The 23,309-nt window shown below is 46.0% G+C and overlaps 1 protein-coding gene across 1 annotated transcript in view; it reads left to right on the forward strand.

Moving 5' to 3' along the window:
* LOC120058628 (calmodulin-binding transcription activator 1-like) overlaps positions 1 to 23,309 on the forward strand; it is a 475,337-nt gene that overhangs the window by 367,454 nt on the left and 84,574 nt on the right. Inside the window, exons 6-7 of the mRNA XM_039007387.1 lie at positions 12,807 to 12,820; positions 20,134 to 20,153. Of these exons, the coding sequence (XP_038863315.1) occupies positions 12,807 to 12,820; positions 20,134 to 20,153 (34 nt within the window). The remainder of the gene's footprint in view (positions 1 to 12,806; positions 12,821 to 20,133; positions 20,154 to 23,309) is intronic.

Raw genomic sequence — 23,309 nt, forward strand, 5'->3', positions numbered from 1 at the left:
GTTAAGGTTAGGGTATTAGATGAATAGTCATATTGTGGTCTGTTATGATAGATGTAGAGCCATTTACCTACTGTAATAGCTGGTTCTCGTCTGGGATGGGATAGGGGTTGATGACATCAGACCTCTGTTACATTATCACAACAACTCCCGCCTTCTGCTGCGAGTGTGTATGTAAGTCATTGTCTTGGCCGTCAGGCAGACAGAGAGCTTGTTTGATTTGTCCACTCAGCAACTCCTTTAACCTATGGCATTCACCTACAGATTCACTAGGCAATAAGATGATGGATTTTCACCAATTTAGCCCCAGCCAAATCCTTCTCCTGCCCCTTCCCTCTCTCCTCCTCTCCTCCCCCTTTTCCTCCTCCTCCTCTTCCTCCTCTGGCCCGGCCTGGTGATGCTGTCACCCTCTCCCACACCTCTGCCTGTGTCTCCTTCAGTAGTGCCTGACTGTTATTCTTCCTTGTTTTAACTGCTTGTACTCATAAAGCCTTGGTGGGTTTTATCAGCAGAATAAAAGCTGAATGTTAGCTTTAGAGCACTGAGCCGTTCTTTAGACTAGCAGCCTGACAAATGAGTTGTGACCTTGAAGAATATTTGCCCATTATTCAGAAGGCACCCAGGCAGATATTAAAAATAGCCCTCATTTCACAAGCCATGGAGGAGGGGGAGGAGGGGGACACTTATGAGTAGTGGGTGTGTGATTGTGTGTGTCTGTTCGTTTGTGTGTGTGTGCATGCTTGTGTTACTAGGTACATTATTTACTAAGTATGTACTGTATGTACAGTACCAGTCAAAAGTTTGGACACCTACTCATTCAAGGGTTTTTATTTATTTTCACTATTTTCTACATTGTAGAATAATTGTGAAGACATCAACACTATGAAATAACACATATGGAATCATGTAGTAACCAAAAAAGTGTTAAACAAATCAAACTTTATTTTATATTTGAGATTTTTCAAAGTAGCCACCCTTTGCCTTGATGACAGCTTTGCACACTCTTGTCATTCTCTCAACCAGATTCATGAGGTAGTCACCTGGAATGCATTTAATGTAACAGGTGTGCCTTGTTAAAAGTTCTTGCCATAATATGGACTTGGTCTTTTACCACATAGGGCTATCTTCTGTATATTACATCTACCTTGTCACAACACAACTGATTGGCTCAAACGCATTAAGAATGAAAGAAATTCCACAAATTAACTTTTAACAAGGCACACCTGTTAATTGAAATGTATTCCAGGTGACTACCTCATGAAGTTACCTCCTGAAGGGGCGGCAGGTAGCCTAGTGGTTAGAGCGTTGGACTAGTGGTTAGAGCGTTGTAACAGAAAGGATGCAAGATTGAATCCCTGAGCTGACAAGGTAAAAAGGCAGTTAACCCACTATTCCTAGTCCATCATTGTAAATAAGAATGTGTTCTGAACTGACTTGCCTAGTTAAATAAAGGTAGAAGGGAAAAAAAGCTGGTTGAGAGAATGACAAGAGTGTGCAAAGCTGTCATCAAGGCAACGGGTGGTTACTTTGAAGAATATAAAATATATTTTGATTTGTTTAACACTTTTTTGGTTACTACATGATTCCATGTGTGTTTTTTCATAGCTTTGATGTCTTCACTATTATTCTACAATGTAGAAAATACTACAAAATAAAGAGAACACATTGAATGAGTGTGTCCAAACTTTTGACTGGTACTGTAGGTGAAATCAAGGATGAATTCTACACTGTCGCATGAGACTCCCTTGTACAATTTAGTTCTGATTAATAGTCAGTTTATGAAATAGAATATATTCTATTCAGGCCTTGATTCTACTCAGCCACATACTGTACATTATATACAGGCCCAGGTTAGTCAGTGTGATGGAAAAAGGGCCTTGGTCTTGATGGAATACTTTGCTGTATGGCAGGATGTGGGTTCACAGCAGGGTAGCCTGGCCGTAGCCTGGCTCTGGACTGGCCTTCCTCCTGGCTTCAGGGTAGCCTGGCTCGGCTCTGGTCTTCCTCCTGGCTTCAGGGCAGCCTGGCTTGGCTCTGGTCTTCCTCCTGGCTTCAGGGCAGCCTGTCTCTGCACTCATCTGCCTCCTGCTGCAGTGCAGCCTGGCTCTGCTCTGGTATTCCTCCTGCTGCAGTGCAGCCTGGCTCTGCTCTGGTATTCCTCCTGCTGCAAGGCAGCCTGGCTCTGCTCTGGTCTTCCTCCTGCTGCAGGGCAGCCTGGCTCTGCTCTGGTCTTCCAGGGGTACACAGGAGTTCAAGCTCTCTGGCCATATGTGAATCTCTGTTCTTTTAGTCTCAGAGCTCTGTACCATGTCGTCCTCACCCCTCTATCCCTCCTTTCCCCGGAACTGTCCACTCTCCCATCCTCCTCCCCCACAGAGGGCCGTTTAGCATCCCGGCGGCCAGAGCGTGACCCCGTAGCCAGTGTGCTGAAAGGTACGATGGGTAATGAGAGGAAATGATCCACCTCCCTCCCTCCTGTCTCTCCGTCTGCCCTCCCTTTGCCCAACATCTGCCCTGCCACTAACTTATAAATGTCAGCAAGATGGATTCATCCCAAGGGTGACCTCTCCAAGGTCCCTCCCACAAATTATTATAAGAGCAATTAGGGTTAAGTGCCTTGCTCAAGGGCACATCGGTAGAGTTTTCACCTAATCTGCTCGGGGATTTGAACCAGCATCCTTTTGGGTACTGACCCAATGCTCTTAACCACTAGGTTACCTGCCACCCCACCTCTCTCTCCCCCTTTCACACTCATTCACTCTCTTACACACTCTCTTCTCTCTCTTTCATCACTTTCTATCTCTCTCACTCTCTTCTGTCTCTTTCACCACTTTCTATCTCTCTCTAACATTGTCTTCTCTCTCTTTCGCCACTTTCTATCTCTCTCACTCTCTTCTGTCTCTTTCACCACTTTCTATCTCTCTCTCACATTGTCTTCTCTCTCTTTCACCACTTACTATCTCTCTCACACTCTCTTATCTCTCTTTCACACCCTCCCTCTCTATCTCACTCTCCTCTCTCTTTTTCACCACTCTATCACTCTCACACTCTCTTCTCTCTCTCACACCCTCCCTCTCTCTCACTCTCTTCTGTCTCTCACCACTTTCTATCTCTTTCTCACACTCTCTTCTCTCTCTTTCACACCCTCCCTCTCTATATCTCTCTCACTCTCTTCTCTCTTTTTCACCACTCTCTATCACTCTCTCACACTCTCTTCTCTCTCTCACACCCTCCCTCTCTCTCACTCTCTTCTGTCTCTTTCACCACTTTCTATCTCTCTCTCACATTGTCTTTTCTCTCTTTCACCACTCTCTATCTCTCTCACACTCTCTTCTCTCCCTTTCACCACTCTCTATCGCTCTCTCACACTCTCTTCTCTCTATTTCACAGCGTTCTCTCTCTCTCACACTCTCTTCTCTCTCTTTCACCACATTCTATCTCTCTCACACTCTCTTCTCTCCCTTTCACCACTCTCTATCGCTCTCTCACACTCTCTTCTCTCTATTTCACAGCGTTCTCTCTCTCTCACACTCTTCTCTCTATTTCACAGCGTTCTCTCTCTCTCACACTCTCTTCTCTCTATTTCACAGCGTTCTCTCTCTCTCACACTCTCTTCTCTCTATTTCACAGCGTTCTCTCTCTCTCACACTCTCTTCTCTCTATTTCACAGCGTTCTCTCTCTCTCACACTCTCTTCTCTCTCTTTCACCACGTTCTATCTCTCTCACACTCTCTTCTCTCCCTTTCACCACTCTCTATCGCTCTCTCACACTCTCTTCTCTCTATTTCACAGCGTTCTCTCTCTCTCACACTCTCTTCTCTCTATTTCACAGCGTTCTCTCTCTCTCACACTCTCTTCTCTCTCTTTCACCACGTTCTATCTCTCTCACACTTTCTTCTCTGTCTATCACCACTCTCTATCTCCCGCTCACACTCTCTTCTATCTCTCTCACACCCCCCCTCTCTATCTCTCTGCTCTTTACCTTAGTTATCCTCCTCTTTCCCTCCCCTCTTTCACACATCCCATGTTCCATCCTCCCACTTTTCCCTCTCTCATCTCCTCCCACCATGTCTGATCACTCCTCTTCTCATCTTCCTGCACTTGTTACCCGCTCCGCACTGTCTGTCCTCTAGAAGTGTTTTTTCTCCTTCAATCGCTCGGGTTCAATCTGATACCCGCCCAGGTTCTCTCTCTCATTTTCTCTCACTCTTGCTCTCTCTCTTTATGTGTCTTTCTCACCCTGTTCTCTCCTCCTCTCTCACCCTCACTCTCTGTGTCTGTCTCTCTCTCCATCCCTTGTTTTTATTCTTTACCCCTCCCATCCTTCTTCCTACCTCCCTCCCTCTCTCGCTGCGGAGCAGAGCTGGCTGTGTGCTGTGCGGAGATCCTGAGTGGCAAGGTGACATTGTGTGTCATATCAGCATTCCACGGCAGTCCCCTTTCTCTCCAGAGAGTAATTATTTCTTTCAGAGTGAGAGGTTCAATTTGCTATTACGAACAAGAGCCTCAGGTACAGAGGGAGGGAGAGAGAGGGAGTGAGTGAGAGGGAGAGGATGAGAGAGGGAGTGAGGGAGAGGGAGAGGATGAGAGAGGGTGTGAGAGGGAGAAGGTGAGGGTAAGAGGGAGAGGGAGAGAGGGGGAGTGAGAGGGAGAGGGGGGAGTGAGAGAGGGTGTGAGTGAGAGGGAGTGAGAGAGAGTGGGAGAGGGAGAGAGAGGGAGAGAGGTGGAGGGATGGAGAAAATGTATATGAGGGAGGGTTGGAGGACAGAAGTGAGGGGGAGGCAGAGGGAGAGCTGAAGGATGGTAGAGAGAGAGGGAAGGAGAAAGATAGGGAGGAGAGAGTGAGAGTGGAAGTAGAGAGAGAAAAAGAGGGAGGATGGGAAATGGTGTGTGTTCCCGTGGTGTACTGGACAGTGTGTTCTTACAGGACAGCTCCAGGGAGGAGGGTGCCAGTGGCCCTGGTGACGTCATTGTCCCCATTTCAGCGGTTGGCTTCCTTACCAGGCCGGAATTACATCATCTAGCACTGTCACAGAGCGAGCAAAGGGAGCATGGAGAACACACCAGAGAGTGTGTTTGTGTCTGTCTGTCTGCGTGTGTGTGTGTGTGTGTGTGTGCGTGCGTGCGTGCGTGCGTGCGTGCGTGCGTGCGTGCGTGCGTGTGTGTGTGTGTGTATGGTTGTTCATTACCTAGCAGTGACAGACAGTGAGCAGTGAGAGGGCAGGAGAGTTCTGTCCAGCTGGTTCACTCCTAGCTCTGAAGTACAAACAGTTACTGTACAATGACCTTACTATGCAGCTTCACATTTGACCCTCACAATACCTCCATATATTACAACCTACACCTACAGTACGTATGTAGCTATAGGATTTGTACAGAATGTTGCACTTTTTTTCTGCGTGTCTCTTTCAGCATTTTAATTTTCTCTCTTCTCCCTCCCTCCCTCTCTCTATCTCTCTACCTCTCTATCTCTCTCCCCCTCACTTTCTCTCTCTGTGAATCCACCTCTCTCCCAGAGTCACCTGCCTGCTGTAGTAAATTGTTCCCAGTGTCCCTGTGGAGGCAGATCTTAGGGTGGCATCCCTCCCTCCCTCCCTCCCTCCCTCCCTCCCTCCCTCCCTCCCTCCCTCCCTCCCTCCCTCCCTCCCTCCCTCCCTCCCTCCCACTGCTGGGATTATGGGGCCTCTCCAGACTGGCTGAGGTTCTTATTTAAAGCAGCAGGCTTGTCATCACCACTATTTTAAGTGGGAGCTTGAAAGCTATTGCTGCCATGCTGCCGTGCTCCAGCGTGATGTTGGCTATGAGTTATCATTCTCTGCCTCAGTGGCCAGCAGCTAGGGGAGCTGAGGAGGCTTATAGCCTGTTGCTCTACTACTGGAGGAATGGAGGAGGGGTGGGGGAGGGATGGGGAAGAGGGGGGAGGGAATTCTCCTCCACCATACTAGATTAGGGCCCAGACCGTGGCCCAATAGCATCGGAGCTACACTGTGTCACGCTTAGCCTGAATTACCTGTCATGAGCCAACATCATATTATCATTAACACACCATGAACCCTGTCATAACATGTGTTCTGTGTTGGGGTGTCATAACATGTGTTCTGTGTTGGGGTGTCATAACATGTGTTCTGTGTTGTGGTGTCATAACATGTGTTCTGTGTTGTGGTATCATAACATGTGTTCTGTATGTGGTATCATAACATGTGTTCTGTGTTTGGTATAATAACATGTGTTCTGTGTTGGGGTGTCATAACATGTGTTCTGTGTTGGGGTGTCATAACATGTGTTCTGTGTTGTGGTATCATAACATGTGTTCTGTGTTGGGGTGTCATAACATGTGTGATGTGTTGTGGTATCATAACATGTGTTCTGTGTTGGGGTATCATAACATGTGTGCTGTGTTGTGGTGTCATAACATGTGTTCTGTGTTGTGGTATCATAACATGTGTTCTGTGTTGGGGTGTCATAACATGTGTTCTGTGTTGTGGTATCATAACATGTGTTCTGTGTTGTGGTATCATAACATGTGTTATGTGTTGTGGTGTCATAACATGTGTGATGTGTTGTGGTATCATAACATGTGTTATGTGTTGTGGTGTCATAACATGTGTGATGTGTTGTGGTATCATAACATGTGTGCTGTGTTGTGGTATCATAACATGTGTTCTGTGTTGTGGTATTATAACATGTGTTCTATGTTGGGGTGTCATAACATGTGTTCTGTGTTGTGGTATTATAACATGTGTTCTGTGTTGTGGTATTATAACATGTGTTCTATGTTGGGGTGTCATAACATGTGTTCTGTGTTGTGGTATTATAACATGTGTTCTGTGTTGTGGTATTATAACCTGTGTTCTGTGTTGTGGTATCATAACATTGCATTCTGTTACTCAATCAAGTTGCTCTCTCTGTCAAGTGTGCTGTAATGCACAAATTCTCTGAGAGAGTCCACAGAGCTGAATATTTGGAAGCCGTCCTGTCTGTGTAGAGGGATGTCTGAGAAAGTCCACAGAGCTGAATATTTGGAAGCCGTCCTGTCTGTGTAGAGGGATGTCTGAGAGAGTCCACAGAGCTGAATATCTGGAAGCCGTCCTGTCTGTGTAGAGGGATGTCTGAGAGAGTCCACAGAGCTGAATATCTGGAAGCCGTCCTGTCTGTGTAGAGGGATGTCTGAGAGAGTCCACAGAGCTGAATATCTGGAAACCGTCCTGTCTGTGTAGAGGGATGTCTGATAGAGTCCACAGAGCTGAATATCTGGAAACCGTCCTGTCTGTGTAGAGGGATGTCTGAGAGAGTCCACAGAGCTGAATATCTGGAAACCGTCCTGTCTGTGTAGAGGGATGTCTGAGAGCGTCCACAGAGCTGAATATCTGGAAACCGTCCTGTCTGTGTAGAGGGATGTCTGAGAGAGTCCACAGAGCTGAATATCTGGAAACCGTCCTGTCTGTGTAGAGGGATGTCTGAGAGAGTCCACAGAGCTGAATATCTGGAAACCGTCCTGTCTGTGTAGAGGGATGTCTGAGAGAGGAGAGGAGCTGGAAGCAGCTGGGTATTGCTCTGTTGACTGGAGCGATTTTAATGTTTTATTGTTTTTTTAATAAATGTTTTATTCTCCTATCTGCCTCCGTATAGACTCTCTCTCTCTCACCAGTACCACTCTGCTGGCGTCATGAGGAGGAGGCAACCAGGCTCAGTCACTGTGCTGTCAGATTAAGCCTTACCATAGTATAGTGTGTTATAGACAGAACTCTGGACAAGGAGTTAGGACAGACAGACACAGAGTCATGGTAACTATTATATCAGGCTTGTTGTGTGTTGCTGACTGAGTTTCAGTTGATCCACTCTCCATCCCAACCACCTCACTGAGTGCTGGGCTCTGAACCAGACCAAGCCTTTCTTCCTCCCAGGTCTCAGTTGTTGTTTAGATATTTAAAAGCAGAGTTGGGCCTAAAAACAACCCGACCCACGTGAATAATTCAGAGGTGCATAGAAATGAACATGGAGGGGAGGGAGAGGGGCTCAATTTGCATACCCCCTGCCTGATGTGTGTTGGTATTGGTGGTATGAGAGGGAAACTTTATGAGGAAGCCTCTACAAGGCCCAGGCTGCTTCTACAACACCCTTCATCTCCTGAGCTCACAGCATCTCCTCTCTACGGTTGTATAAATCACACAACAACTCCATGTTACTGAGCCAATGTATCTTCTGTACCACTAACAATTAGCTCCCCAGCCCCCATTTCAGATAACAAAGTATCCTATCTTAATAAGCACCCACCACGGGGAGCTAACGCCTTCTCTCCCTGCTCCTTTTAATTGTATTCATACCCTTACTAACGATGAGATATTAATAATGAATGGAGAGTAAACAACAGTTTAAGATGCTGGCCACGCCATCACAGACTAATTGTCTCATTAAGTGTAACATTAGGTGAGAGAGAAGGAGATGAGAGAGGGAGAGGGCCCTTGATGGGAGGGAGGGAGTGGGGGACGGAGTGGGGGATGTAGGGACTCGGGGAGGGAGGGAGGGAGAGCAGGGGCTGGAGGAAAGAGAGTCAATACCACTAACACTCAGGGATCATTGATCTCCACCCAGCACCATCCTGGACCCTCTCTGGGCTGATTCCAGACCAATAAAGCCGGACCATATCCCCTCTGTTCCCAAAACATCCTCTTTACTCACTAGATGCCCCAATTATTGCCTGAAACACAGCCTGGATGGGAGGGAGTGGAGGGCCCTCATGGTTTGATCTCTGAGATAGCCTCAGTCAGAGGAGGAGTAGAACGGCTTCAGTAGGACACACAGAAAGAGAGCAGCTATAGCTCCTAGTGTTGCAGAGGTGATAAATGGTCCGAAGGAGAGATCGATGAAGAGGGGACGGGCTGAGTCCATCAGATCCTAAGCACCCAGGCCCTCACCTCTCTAGCAGTGTGTGTGTGTGTGTGTTGTATGTGTGTGTGTGTGCGGCGTAGGCTGTAGGCTGGTCCCATCTCTCATGTCATGGCGGCCCTGCTTCTGGGGTCTCTAAAGTGCTCTGCCTGGGCTATGGGCCGCGCTTTGGTTTCCCTTTAAAATATTAACGAGTCGGTGTCCAAAATAAATAAGAGGAGAGAAATAAAGGGTCTGGGAGCCTGGAGCTGGCCCCTACAGTGGCAGGGAGGGAGACTCAGTCACTTGTTATGGCCTCAAATCTCATAATCTCATCCACTTCTGTTGTCTGATCTGTGGCAGTATAGCAACACACAGCTCTAACATCAGCTACATATGCTTACCTGTTCTGGCAATATCATGTGGGCCAGTTAGTGGAGGTCAGATATGAAATAAAATATCAAAACACCTCCATGTTTTCAGCCTTGTCGTTTGTTTTCTGTGTTAATGTGTGAATTCCTCTACACAGGCCTGGCAGTGGTTAGGATGGGTAGCTGGAGAGCTGCTAGTGGGCACAGTGGCATCTGGCCTGGCCATTTAGTTTTGTTAACTGAGTCATCGCTGGCCAGTGAGAGCCCTAACTGGCTTTATAGCAGCGGTAAGAACTGACTTACCGTGGCTCTAATACACTTCAAATATACTCTCCAGTACTCCAGTGGCAATACTGTGTAAAAACACACAAAACCCTGGGCTTGGCCTGCCATAGGCCTCAGCCTGTTGTCAGACCTTGTGTGGCGTGTGTAGTCTACTATCAAGATAGATGGTTTGTCCTCTGAAAGTGTGACACTGTAAATATTATGCATTCTTCTTGTCAGTTGAACATTTGGCAACTTCTTCCATCTTAAAAGTCTAATCTCATCTACCCAGAGCGATCACGCCACTACATATAAAAACAAACCTCGCAATACTCTAACGATGTGGCAGGATTACAACTGTCTTGGGGCGGGTTCAAACCTGGGTTGATATCTTCCCTGCACAGCCTGTTCCTCTACTAAGCTCAAAGCTCATCCCTCTCCCTCCATCCCTCTCCCTCCCTCCATCCCTCTCCCTCCATGCCTCTCCCTCCATGCCTCTCCCTCCATCCCTCTCCCTCCATCTCTCCTTTACGTGCCTGGCTCTCCAGCAGCACGCTTCCCTGTGCCCACCTCTGCCCCACTCTGCTGATCTCATCTGGAGCTGGAGCAGGTGTTGGGGGGAGATAGCAGCAGGCAGGCTGAGCAAGGTATCTTCACCTGGTATAATGACGCCTGCTCCTCTCCCTCTCCTCCCTCTCCTTTCCCTCTCCTCTCCCTGCCCCTCTCCTCCCTCTCCTTTCCCTCTCCTCTCCTTCTCCCTCTCCTCCCTCTCATTTCCCTCTTCTCTCCCTGTCCCTCTCCTCCCACTCTCCCTCTTCCTCTCCTCTCCCTCTCCTCCCTCTCCTTTCCCTCTCAGCTCCCTGTCCCTCTCCCTTTCCCTCTTCCTCTCCTCTCCCTCTCCTCCCTCTCCTTTCCCTCTCAGCTCCCTGTACCTCTCCCTCTCCTCCCTCTCCTTTCCCTGTCCCTCTCCTCCCGCTCTCCCTCTTCCTCTCCTCTCCCTCTCCTCCCTCTCCTTTCCCTCTACTCTCCTTGTCCCTCTCCTCTCCCTCTCCCTGTTCTTCTCCTCTCCCCCTTCTCCCTCACCTTTCCCTCTCCTCTCCCTGTCCCTCTCTCAGAAGTTAGACATACCCTCAGTCAGAGAGAGCAGAGACTATGTCCCATATGGCACCATGTTCCCTACATAGTGCACTACTTTTGATCAGGGCCCCAAAAAAGCAGTGCACTAAACAGGGAATAGGGTGCCATTTGTGACGCAAACTGAGCTCTCTGCTCTGAGCCCTCCACACACACGGCCTCCTCAGAGGAACACACAGAGCAGAGCCAAATGAGAAGAGGAGCCGTCACAGGATAGGATGGGACACACTAGATGGGCTCTCAGATGAGAAGAGGAGCCGTCACAGGATAGGATGGGACACACTAGATGGGCTCTCAGATGAGAAGAGACTTTTCGAAGCAGGCAGAACTGGGCATGTATTCTCTCTCTATGTCATGCCCCGTAATCTGCTGCTGTGACATCAACACAGGTACACACACACATACACACATATACACACACACATACACACACACACTTGTTTCCCTCTCCTGTCACATCCAAACTAGGATATTCAGCCAATATCAGCAGTCAATAGCAGGCCTGGGGAGAGGAGGGGGTTGAAAAGTTCACGCCGACACACACACACAGATCGGAGCATGTTGGGCTGGCTGTGAAGTGAGTCAGAGATGCCAGTGCCAAAGACGGGGGGTGGAGGGGTGGGACAGAGAGTGACAGTTAGGAACACACCCTCCGACACATGCACTCCATTAGTGACCATAATTACACATCAACAGACACACACATCACACACTGTAGAGTCACGCCTACAGCCACTCGTAATTACACATCAGCAGACACACACACTCACACTTACACAAATTAGCACAGTTACATAGTCCGTACACTCAGGAACAGTACGTCTAGCCAATCACAAACACAGAGCATCATAACTACATTATAACAGTTATCACATTTGGTCGTAGACAATGCACACGTAAACATATGTTCAGACTTATGTTAGCTCTATAGTTGATGTGACGCTCCTTTTTTCTTGTCCATGTTGGCAAACAATAATATAACTTCAATTGTCTATAATTGTAATATAATATTAAAAGCGTAATTTTTTTACTTGGATCATGAGTAAATTCATGCAGTTTATAATTTGTTCTGAATTTTTTTTACAAACATGACAATTGTCCAAATGTGTGACTGTCCCAGGTAAGGTTGTGGAACTTTGAACTTAATTAAATTAATTAAAAAGTTAATTAAATTCTCTCTTCACCTACTCTTTTAGTTATAACACAGAAGTATATTTCAAGAAACAATAGTCCTTAAGTCTATTCATGATATTTCTAAATAGTTCTGATTGATTACATGTTGTCCCTAAAAGCAATGTTCACTTGGTGTGACACAATTCTGTGATTAAACAACAAGCCAGCATTTAGGCACCATTGTGCTGGTTAGGGTTCTCTTACAATGAGGAAGTACAGAAGACATGGCTGGAGCACATGGTCTGAACAGATTGTAAACTTTATAGAAATATCTAAATATTGCACTTCCACTTCCATTAAAGGGGTCAGTTTTTTTGTCCTTTGGTGTGACGTCTTTTGAATGTATAAATGAAAATATATATATTTTTTGACTATTGAAGTATAAAAAGCAATGAAAACATGTTGTGGTGAAATCATATGGAAGGCTTACTTCTAACAATAAGGCCCAAAATGGACCAATACAGCCTGAGATTTCCAATGGTGTGACAGTTTTCTCCCTTGGTGTTACATTAAGATGGTGTCACACCAGAGGAAATAAAATAGCTGTCACTCCGGGGGACATAACCCATTAATAAACTTCTCTGATGATTACACTTATTTGCATTAAACCTTTTTGTATCCTGCTATAGTTTTGATCATTTAAAGTGGTTCTGAGTGTAATGTTTATGTATTCATTATCCCATGCCTGGTTTCTCACTCTCGGCAGGTGAACATTGCTCTGCCGACATCTTGGTCTGTCTCTATGCTCTGGGGAGGGTCTAGTTATTTTACCTGGCCTAGTGATGTTACAGGCAGGTAATGGAGGCTGTGGTGCTTCCATTCCTGGTTCTCACTCCCTGCATTAGAACATCCCTCCCCTCGGTCTCGCTCCAGTTTTTCTCCTGACCGATTGGCATAAGGGATCCACCCTGGGAGGGCCTCTATCAGCCGTGCCTCTTTTGGAGACTGTCCCCCCCTGCTCTACCTGGTTGATCCTGCCATATTCTTGTCCCAAATATGAAGCCATTCAAGTGTGAGTACACACGGTCAGTACAGTGAAACTGTGAATGGCTCATGATATCAGTTATGGTTCCATTGATTGCTCCAGTGTTACTTTATAACTGTCACAATTCTATTGCTAAGATATGCCAACAAGTGCTGAGTTTAGGGACACGTACATTTATCAGACCCAAAACCCATACAGCGTGCTTTCGGGTGCTCCATAGCCTTTTGGTGACCCTTCGTGGCACTGGTATCTCATTTGAATGTCTGCCTAACAACTTTCGATGGTAGTTTCCGTGCCTATCATGGTGACCATGAATAACGAGGAATCAGGGTTCGATTCCGGAGAGGGAGCCTGAGAAACGGCTACCACATCCAAGGAAGGCAGCAGGCACTCAAATGATCCACTGCAGATTTGGGGAGGTAGTGATGAAAAATATCAATATAGGTCTCTTTTGGGGACCTGTTATTGGAATGAGTACAGTTCAAATCCTTTAATGAGGTGCCATTACTGATGTTTAGAACTGATGTTTAGAAGCATGTTATGTTTTAACAGTAAAATGGGACTGCCTGTTGTGTAGTGTAAATAATTGCTTTTTATCTAGTGAAATTTAGTGAAATTACTGTGAATCTTACCCAAAATGCAATAGCAGACACTTGGTTATCATCATTATAGAAGGAAATTATGTTTTTCATTTGAAATTCCAGAATATGATTACTGATTTAAAGACAGAAGTAACTAAATAATGAGTAACAAATAATTGGGGATCGTTAAACCTTTCTACTGTATTACCATTCATTGTAATGTCACACCAGAGGACAACTTTAAGGCACTAATGTATTTAAATGGTTCATTCAATTGGATATAAGCTCAAAATTAAAGCTGGCCATATACCATTTTGAGTTGATTAGACATAGATTATTGTAACTATAGTTTTTTTTTAACTTTAATTTAAATGGAAATTGTTTTGGCTATATGGCAACTACCCAGCTACATAATATATGAAGTTGTACATAATTTGTACTTGTATGATATATATGACATAATGTAGAGAGAGAGAGAGAGAGAGAGAGAGAGAGAGAGAGAGAGAGAGAGAGAGAGAGAGAGAGAGAGAGAGAGAGAGAGAGAGAGAGAGAGAGAGAGAGAGAGAGAGAGAGAGAGAGAGAGAGAGAGAGAGACCATCCACTTTAGAGATAGTCTCATCATAGACTGAAACTAACTTATACTGTCCAATAATACTTCTCCTTCCCGCTCAAACGCACGCACACTGGGAGACAAAGGGTCTGGAAGGATTAACGGATCACTTCCCAATTTCCCCCGTTCGTTCTTCTCTGTCTCCGTCTGGGCAGTAATCAGATCATCTCACACCTGACGTGGTGAGGCTGAATTCCATTAGGCTTTATTAACACTAATTATCCCCTGCTTCCACCCCATGCTGCTCACACAGTCCTCATCCTTTCTTTTCCTACATTCCATCTCTCCAGCACCCTCTCCTCCCCTGAATGTAGAAATGAGATGAACTATTCTCTCCTCTCTGAGTGGACTGAGCGTGTGTGTGATGCGATAGTGTTTTCCCACTCAGCCAGGATGGAGCGTTTGGCTCTAACATCGGAGAATCCTCAGAGGAGCAGGCTTTTACAGAGAGTTTGTGTTCATTTGTCCCTCCGCTCCCCTCGGCTGGCTTTGGGAGCGAGTCAGCAGTTGTTTTATTGGCCGTTACTGTGTGTCAGGGAGCAAATCGCTTTTTACTCACAGGTGTGCTTAGAGGGCATGTGTGTGTGTGTGTTCCTGTACTTTTGGTATTGGGTGAATCATGACCGTGTGCATGCATGTACAGTTGAAGTCGGAAGTTTACATACACCTTAGCCAAATACATTTAAACTCAGTTTTTCACAATTCCTGACATTTATTCCTAGTAAAAATTCCCTGTCTTAGGTCAGTTAGGATCACCACTTTATTTTAAGAATGTGAAATGTCTGAATAACAGTAGAGAGAACGATTTATTTCAGCTTTTATTTCTTTCATCACATTCCCAGTGGGTCAGAAGTTTACATACACTCAATTAGTATTTGGTAGCATTGCCTTTAAATTGTTTAACTTGGGTCAAACGTTTCGGGTAGCCTTCTACAAGCTTCCCACAAAAAGTTGGGTGAATTTGGGCCATTCCTCCTGACAGAGCTGGTGTAACCGAGTCAGGTTTGTAGGCCCCCTTGCTCGCACACGCTTTTTCAATTCTGCCCACAATTCTGCCCACTGTAGGATTGAGGTCAGGGCTTTGTGATGGCCACTCCAATACCTTGACTTTGTTGTCCTTAAGCCATTTTGCCACAACTTTAGAAGTATGCTTGGGGTCATTGTCAATTTGGAAGACCCATTTGCGACCAAGCTTTAACTTCCTGACTGATGTCTTGAGATGTTGCTTCAATATATCCACATCATTTTCCTCCTCATGATGCCATCTAGTTTGTGAAGTGCACCAGTCCCTCCTGCAGCAAAGCACCCCCACAACATGATGCTGCCACCCCCGTGCTTCACGGTTGGGATGGTGTTCTTCGGCTTGCAAGCCTCCCCCTTTTTCCTCCAAACATAATGATGGTCATTATGGCCAAACAGTTCTATTTTTGTTTCATCAGACCAGAGGACATTTCTCCAAAAAGTACGATCTTTGTCCCCATGTGCAGTTGCAAACCGTAGTCTGGCTTTTTTTACGGCGGTTTTGGAGCAGTGGCTTCTTCCTTGCCGAGCGGCCTTTCAGGTTATGTCGATATAGGACTCGTTTTACTGTGGATATAGATACTTTTGTACCTGTTTCCTCCAGCATCTTCACAAGGTCCTTTGCTGTTGTTCTGGGATTGATTTGCACTTTTCGCACCAAAGTACGTTCATCTCTAGGAGACAGAACGCGTCTCCTTCCTGAGCAGTATGATGGCTGCGTGGTCCCATGGTGTTTATACTTGCGTACCATTGTTTGTACAGATTAACATGGTACCTTCAGGCGTTTGGAAATTGCTCCGGAGGATGAACCAAACTTGTGGATGTCTACAAATTTTTTTCTGAGGGCCTGGCTGATTTCTTTTGATTTTTCCCATTATGTCAAGCAAAGAGGCACTGAGTTTGAAGGTAGGCCTTGAAATACATCCACAGGTACACCTCCAATTGACTCAAATGATGCCAATTAGCCTATCAGAAGCTTCTAAAGCCATGACATAATTTTCTGGAATTTTCCAAGCTGTTTAAAGGCAGTCAGCTTAGTTTATGTAAACTTCTGACCCACTGGAATTGTGATACAGTGAATTATAAGTGAAATAATCTGTCTGTAAACAATTGTTGGAAAAATTACTTGTGTCATGTACAAAGTAGATGTCCTAACCGACTTGCCAAAACTGTAGTTTGTTAACAAGAAATGTGTGCAGTGGTTGACGAACAAGTTTTAATGACTCCAACCTAAGTGTATGTAAACTTCCAACTTTAACTGTAGGTGTAGGCTTTGTGATTGTGTGTTAGAGTTGTTTGTCTTAATAGGCTGGTGATGATGGAGCTGATTTCCTCTATGCGGTTTATTATCACATTTAGTGTAATTATATAATTAGTCCTAATCACCCACCTGAGGTGGCGGAGCGCTGCGGCAGGAAGGCGACACACTATTACAGAACAAACACAGAGAGAGAGAGAGTTACCTCAGCACATCTCACACTTATTAACGTACTGATCTCTCTTTATTCTCTCTCTCATTATCACTCATTATCACTCACCTTATCTTTCACATGCATGAAAACACACACACGCCCAGTTGACACACACACACACGCCGTACACACTGTGCCCTACGTTCCATCTCCTAATCAACCATAATGAGATGGCTAGCATGTCAGTAGCAAACATTGGTATTATTGAGGACAATTCTCCCCACTAGGTGGGTTTTTACAGCAAAGGAAAATAATAAAAAGGGAATCCCAAATCACATGAGATTTCTCTACAGTGGACAGTGAGTTGAGGCACTGTCTGGTGCAGTGGTCTACATTAGTTAACATACTGCTTCAGTCTCCTACTGAGAAGGGTGTTAGACAGGGAGGGGGGAGTCTGTACAGTACCACAAAACAAATCTCACATTTCAAACTGCATCTGAAAGAACATGAAATTCAATCTCCCCTCCAATCTACACCATGCTGTCATTGCTCATGCAAGTTATAGCAATCAGAGATATGGTATTCACTTCCACTGTCAGTTTGTGTGTTTGCCAGTAAATGTATTAACTGTCATTTCAGCTGTTTCAAGATGCTGATTGTTCTGTTCTATTTGTCATTCTGCATGCAGGCCTCCGCACAGCGTTGTATTCATGTGAATCATCCACAGCCTGCCTGGATAGTGGTAACAACCCTTCCTCACACTCTCAGTGTGTGTCCCAAATGGCACCCTATTCCCTACATAGTGCACTGCTTTTGACCAGAGTCCTATGGACCTTGGTCAAAGTAGTGCACTATATAGGAAGTAGGGTGTCATTTGAACATCATACTCCCCCATTGTCAAACTTCCTCTGTAAATGTCCACATTCAGTGATATTTTACCGTGCGTGGTGAATGGCACAAATATAATAGATGAATAAAAATAGAAGGAAGCATTGTGTTGTTGTTGGGGCTGGTCATTAAAAAACTGTGACATTTGAGTCAGGCATTAGGTTTGACATCCTGCGCTGTCTAATAAGCCTCCCACCTGTGTCTTCAGACTGTGTGAGGAGAATTCAACAGGGACAGGGGGCTAGTAGACAGACAAACTGACTGACAGCCAGACATACAGACCACACACACACTAGAGAGTGGCATGGTCCCAGGACCCCACAGTGTGGCATTCTCCCCACTGACAGTCAGACAGCACAACACAGAGCTCCCAGAGACGTCGTCCACATAATGAGATAGGGCAGGGTTACAGGGGCCTGCAAGGGCCCAGAGGGCCACACCAGGGGGGTGGGGGAGCCGCTGGAATGTGTCAGCCCTGACGCGGCTCATGGAGGGTAGCAGCATGGCGGTGGCGGTCCCCTCTGTCACGGTGTGTGTGAAGGATGGCAGCCACAGACAGAAGGTGACACACACAGATCAACTCTCCTCTCTTCCTACTCCTGTGACAGAGACAGACACACAGCGTGTCTTATCTGTAGGCAGACACAGACAGACCCACCAGACAGCGTCCCTGTCCCACCGTTATTTATCAGATGGAGAGGAGCGCTAATTAAGATGGGTTTTGTCCTGTGTGTGTGTGTGTCTGTGTGTGTTTGTGTGGGCGCGTGTTTGTATGTAGGCTGGAGTGGCTTCCCCTGCACTCTCCTGACAGATAACACATATCATTAAGCTGATACAGGAGGAGAGGAGGACTATATATATAGAGAGGTATAGATGTCTCGTTTGCATACTTTCTTCCTTGTCAACTCAGACACTTTCTTTTCCAGCTATGTAGCCCCCTGTAACTTCTCCCTACACTAAAATGCAGTGGCAGCACTTCTTAGACCTCAACCAGCCACCAAAGCCCATTATAGTAGAGCAGGGCTGGAGGCCTCTTTACAGGTAGAACCAGATGTGTTCTCGTCAAGTACCACTTAGGGATGGAGACTCAGCTTTCAAGGAGCTAATGATACGAGCTAATTGTTCTAAAGGATAGTTAGTTAGAGGAACTCACTTCTCCTGGGGCCTCATTTATCAATCATGCACAGGTACAAATCTATGCGTAAACCATGCGTGGGATCATTTCCACGCAAAGTGTGAGATTTATCAATATGAACGTTGCTTCTGAGGGTGCATACATTTACGCACAGCCATGACCATGCATATGCACAGTGCCAAGTGGTGGAATAAGGGAACTGCCAATCATTTTTAGATGTCCTTGTATTTCCATTGTGAATTCATGCAACATATCTTTGACCTGCAATATAATTTGACCACATCAGTGCATTTGTTACGATAATAATCTATATAAAGTACAGTCATTTGTTAAATTAGAGGCACGTGTGAAAGTGAAACCATTGTGTAAATATTATAAAAGATGGAGATAATGGAAATAGAATGAGAGATGTCTGATCTTGCTCTGTTGGAAGATTTGGCACACGCTGCATTTCTCAGACTGCGTGCAGAAAGTACAGATTGGCTCATCAGATATCGTTTCCCAAAACCAATCGTATAGGATTTTTGCAAGGATTTAAGACCTACTTTAAAAAAGCAAACACATGCCATTTCGCTGCACATCCAAGTGCTATCCACCCTTGGGTTTTTGGCAACGGGCACTTTTCTCAGCGGGAACTTGACAATCAACATCTCACAGCCCTCAATGAGCCAACGTTTTGGATGCAATCATCAGAGAAACAAACAGTAACACATACCATTTCCATACACCATCACACAACAGGTTGAAGTCAAGATGGGTTTCTTTGCCATGATGCCATCAATGGGTTCCCAAATAGGAACGGACCAATAGACGGCCCCCACATCGCCTTAAAACCACCATCCCAAAACGATTGAATTTATGAGAACAGAAAAGGCTTCCACTCTGTGTGTGCAAGTGATAGGTTATGTGATGCTCAAGAGACGATGCTGAATGTGGTGGCCAGGTGGAACACACGACTCGTTCATTCTGCAGAACAGTAATGTTGGCCTATATGCCTATAGGAGGGAACTGTTGAGGATGGATGGCTTATTGAAGCTCCCGCTGAAAGTGCCCGTTGCCAAAAACCGGTGTGGATATACACTTGGATGTGCAGCGGAATGGCATGTGTTTGCTTTTTTAAAGTAGGTCTTAAATCCTTACAAAAATCTTATACGATTGGTTTCGGGAACTGCGTCTGTACTTTCTGCAGAAAAGGTCCCACCTGTCTCTAAAATCACACTCTCTGCAAAATGCAGCTTGTGCCAAATCTTCCAACAGAGCAAGATTAGACATCTCTCATTTATTTCCATTATCTCTGTCTTTTATAGTATTTCAACCACAGGAGGCTGCTGAGGGGAGGACTGCTCAAAGTAATGGCTGGAAGGAAGGGAATGGAATGGGGATCATTTGATACCATTCCACTGTTCCGTTCCTTCCATTACCAGGAGCCCGTCCTCCCCAATTAAGTTGCCACCAATCTCCTGTGATTTCAACAATGGTTTCACTTTCACACGTGCCTCTAATTTAACAAATGACTGTACTTGATGTGGATAATTATCTTAACAGATGCACTGATCTGATCAAATGATATGCCTGTGTAGATATGTTGCATTCATTCTTAATGGAAATACAATGAAATCTAAAAATGATTTAATTATTACTCTCACAATTTCACACATTTTCAACATATATTGTCCCCATTCTACTCTTGACAAGCAGTTCCCTTATTCCACCACTTGGCACTGTGCATATGCATGGTCATGGCTGTGCGTAAATGTATGCACCCTCTGAAGCAACGTTCATATTGATAAATCTCACACTTTGCGTGGAAATGATCCCACGCATGGTTTACGCACAGATTTGTACCTGTGCATGATTGATAAATGAGGCCCTTGGCCTAGTTCCTTCTTTTCTCCAGGAACACATCTCTCTCTGTGGCTGTCCCTGCTAGACCCAGCCAGCCCAGACCCGGTCTCTGTCTTGTGGTCTCAGACCCAGCTAAGCCCAGCTAGACCCTGGCCAAGGCCCAGTAATGTGCTCTCACCCCAGGATACGTGCCACAGAGAGCTCCCCTGGTCTCCAAAGCTGGGCCTCTCTCCAGAATGTCAAATTACAGAGAGTCCCTTCTCTGTCTCTGTAGCTCCCCCCCCCCCCCCCCCCCCCCCCTGGTTCTCCCAGCTGCTGTTGGAGATGATGGGGACCTTTGCACAGAGATGAGGAAGAGAGTCTGTCCAAGTCCAACCTCAGTCAGTCAGGCAGTGAGAGTGAGAGTGAGAGTGAGAAAGAGAGAGAGAGAGAGAGAGAGAGAGAGAGAGAGAGAGAGAGAGAGAGAGAGAGAGAGAGAGAGAGAGAGAGAGAGAGAGAGAGAGAGAGGTGCCACAAGGAACGTCTGCTACTCGTTTTGTACCCGAAAGGGACCTGCTATGGAAATATGATGCGCAGCCTTGCATGGAATAACTCCAATAACTGACTGCAGTTCACTGAGAGGATAGTGATGCAACTTCCTGTTTCATTTTGATGAGATAACTGACTGCAGTTCACTGAGAGGATAGTGATGCAACTTCCTGTTTCATTTTGATGAGATAACTGACTGCAGTTCACTGAGAGGATAGTGATGCAACTTCCTGTTTCATTTTGATGAGATAACTGACTGCAGTTCACTGAGAGGATAGTGATGCAGCTTCCTGTTTCATTTTGATGAAATAACTGACTGCAGTTCACTGAGAGGATAGTGATGCAGCTTCCTGTTTCATTTTGATGAAATAACTGACTGCAGTTCACTGAGAGGATAGTGATGCAACATCCTGTTTCATTTTGATGAGTCAGAAAGCCACCCAGAGAAGTGTAGTGTTATGTTTGTGTGAAGGCTCAAAGAGCCAACCAAGAGTGTGATCGGTCCCTTCCTCATCAGTATGCGTGGACTCTCTCCCCCAGCCCTCCTTTGTTTTTAATGATAACTGGGCCCATGCATTGTTTACAAAGATGACAGGTCCTTTTCCCTCTGATTTATGGCACCGGGGCGTTCAAGCAGATACTTATTACTTTAAATGCAGTATGCAGAGACAGGTCAACAAGCCAGGCTGGGAGAACATAAATTAGGGGTCATTCTTAACCTCCAACTCCAAGCATGGGTTGGAGGTTAAGCATGAGTTTTAGTGGTTTACTGTCTCTAGACACAAAAGGGGTCACTCCTAAACTGCATCCCAAATGGCACCCTATTGCCTATATAGTGCACTTAATGGACTCTGGTCTAAAGGAGTGCGCTATTGGAAATAGGATGGCACATGGGACGTACGACAAATAGTCTCCTAGTCGGGCTCAGTTGTCTGGGAGAATATGGGGCTGCCAAGGTTTGTCACTGGACGTGCTAGCTCCCTGTCTGCTCTGCCCGACCCGAGCATAGAGGTTTATGTAGGCAGCTGAGTAGTGTCTTTGTAGTCTCAGTCACAGTGTGGGGGGATGCGACCTCTGGTGGCGACCTCTGGTGTCACACACACACACACACACACACATTGGCGTGTGCACACACACACTTACACACACAAATCAAACATCACTCACACTCCTTTCTTTTTACGAGCCAAACTTCTGAGAAAGTCTGAAGTGAAGTTGTTTTCTCACAGTTACAGTCCTGTAGAGAGGCTGGGGAGTCTGGGCAGGGGTGGGGTGGAGGAAGAAGGTGTCATTGTTTTTGAGGGATTTAGTTACAGTAGCAGCCAGATCAATTACTCAGCAGAGCCTTGCATGGCTGCAGGATTAATGGTGCGCGTGCCGTATAAATCACTCCGTGGCGTTGAACCGCTAACCACTCCACCCAGCTAGAGGAAACAGAACTGACAAACCACCACCCAGCTAGAGGAAACAGAACTGACAAACCACTCCACCCAGCTAGAGGAAACAGAACTGACAAACCACTCCACCCAGCTAGAGGAAACAGAACTGACAAACCACTCCACCCAGCTAGAGGAAACAGAACTGACAAACCACTCCACCCAGCTAGAGGAAACAGAACTGACAAACCACCACCCAGCTAGAGGAAACATAACTGACAAACCACTCCACCCAGCTAGAGGAAACAGAACTGACAAACCACTCCACCCAGCTAGAGGAAACAGAACTGACAAACCACTCCACCCAGCTAGAGGAAACAGAACTGACAAACCACTCCACCCAGCTAGAGGAAACAGAACTGACAAACCACCACCCAGCTAGAGGAAACAGAACTGACAAACCACTCCACCCAGCTAGAGGAAACAGAACTGACAAACCACTTCCCCCCAGCTAGAGGAAACAGAACTGACAAACCACTCCACCCAGCTAGAGGAAACAGAACTGACAAACCACCACCCAGCTAGAGGAAACAGAACTGACAAACCACCACCCAGCTAGAGGAAACAGAACTGACAAACCACTCCACCCAGCTAGAGGAAACAGAACTGACAAACCACTCCACCCAGCTAGAGGAAACAGAACTGACAAACCACTCCACCCAGCTAGAGGAAACAGAACTGACAAACCACCACCCAGCTAGAGGAAACAGAACTGACAAACCACTCCACCCAGCTAGAGGAAACAGACCTGACAAACCACTCCACCCAGCTAGAGGAAACAGAACTGACAAACCACTCCACCCAGCTAGAGGAAACAGAACTGACAAACCACTCCACCCAGCTAGAGGAAACAGAACTGACAAACCACTCCACCCAGCTAGAGGAAACAGAACTGACAAACCACTCCACCCAGCTAGAGGAAACAGAACTGACAAACCACCACCCAGCTAGAGGAAACAGAACTGACAAACCACTCCACCCAGCTAGAGGAAACAGAACTGACAAACCACTCCACCCAGCTAGAGGAAACCGAACTGACAAACCACTCCACCCAGCTAGAGGAAA

The sequence above is a fragment of the Salvelinus namaycush genome, chromosome 14 (genome assembly GCF_016432855.1).
Source record: "Salvelinus namaycush isolate Seneca chromosome 14, SaNama_1.0, whole genome shotgun sequence".
Lineage (NCBI taxonomy): Eukaryota > Metazoa > Chordata > Actinopteri > Salmoniformes > Salmonidae > Salvelinus > Salvelinus namaycush.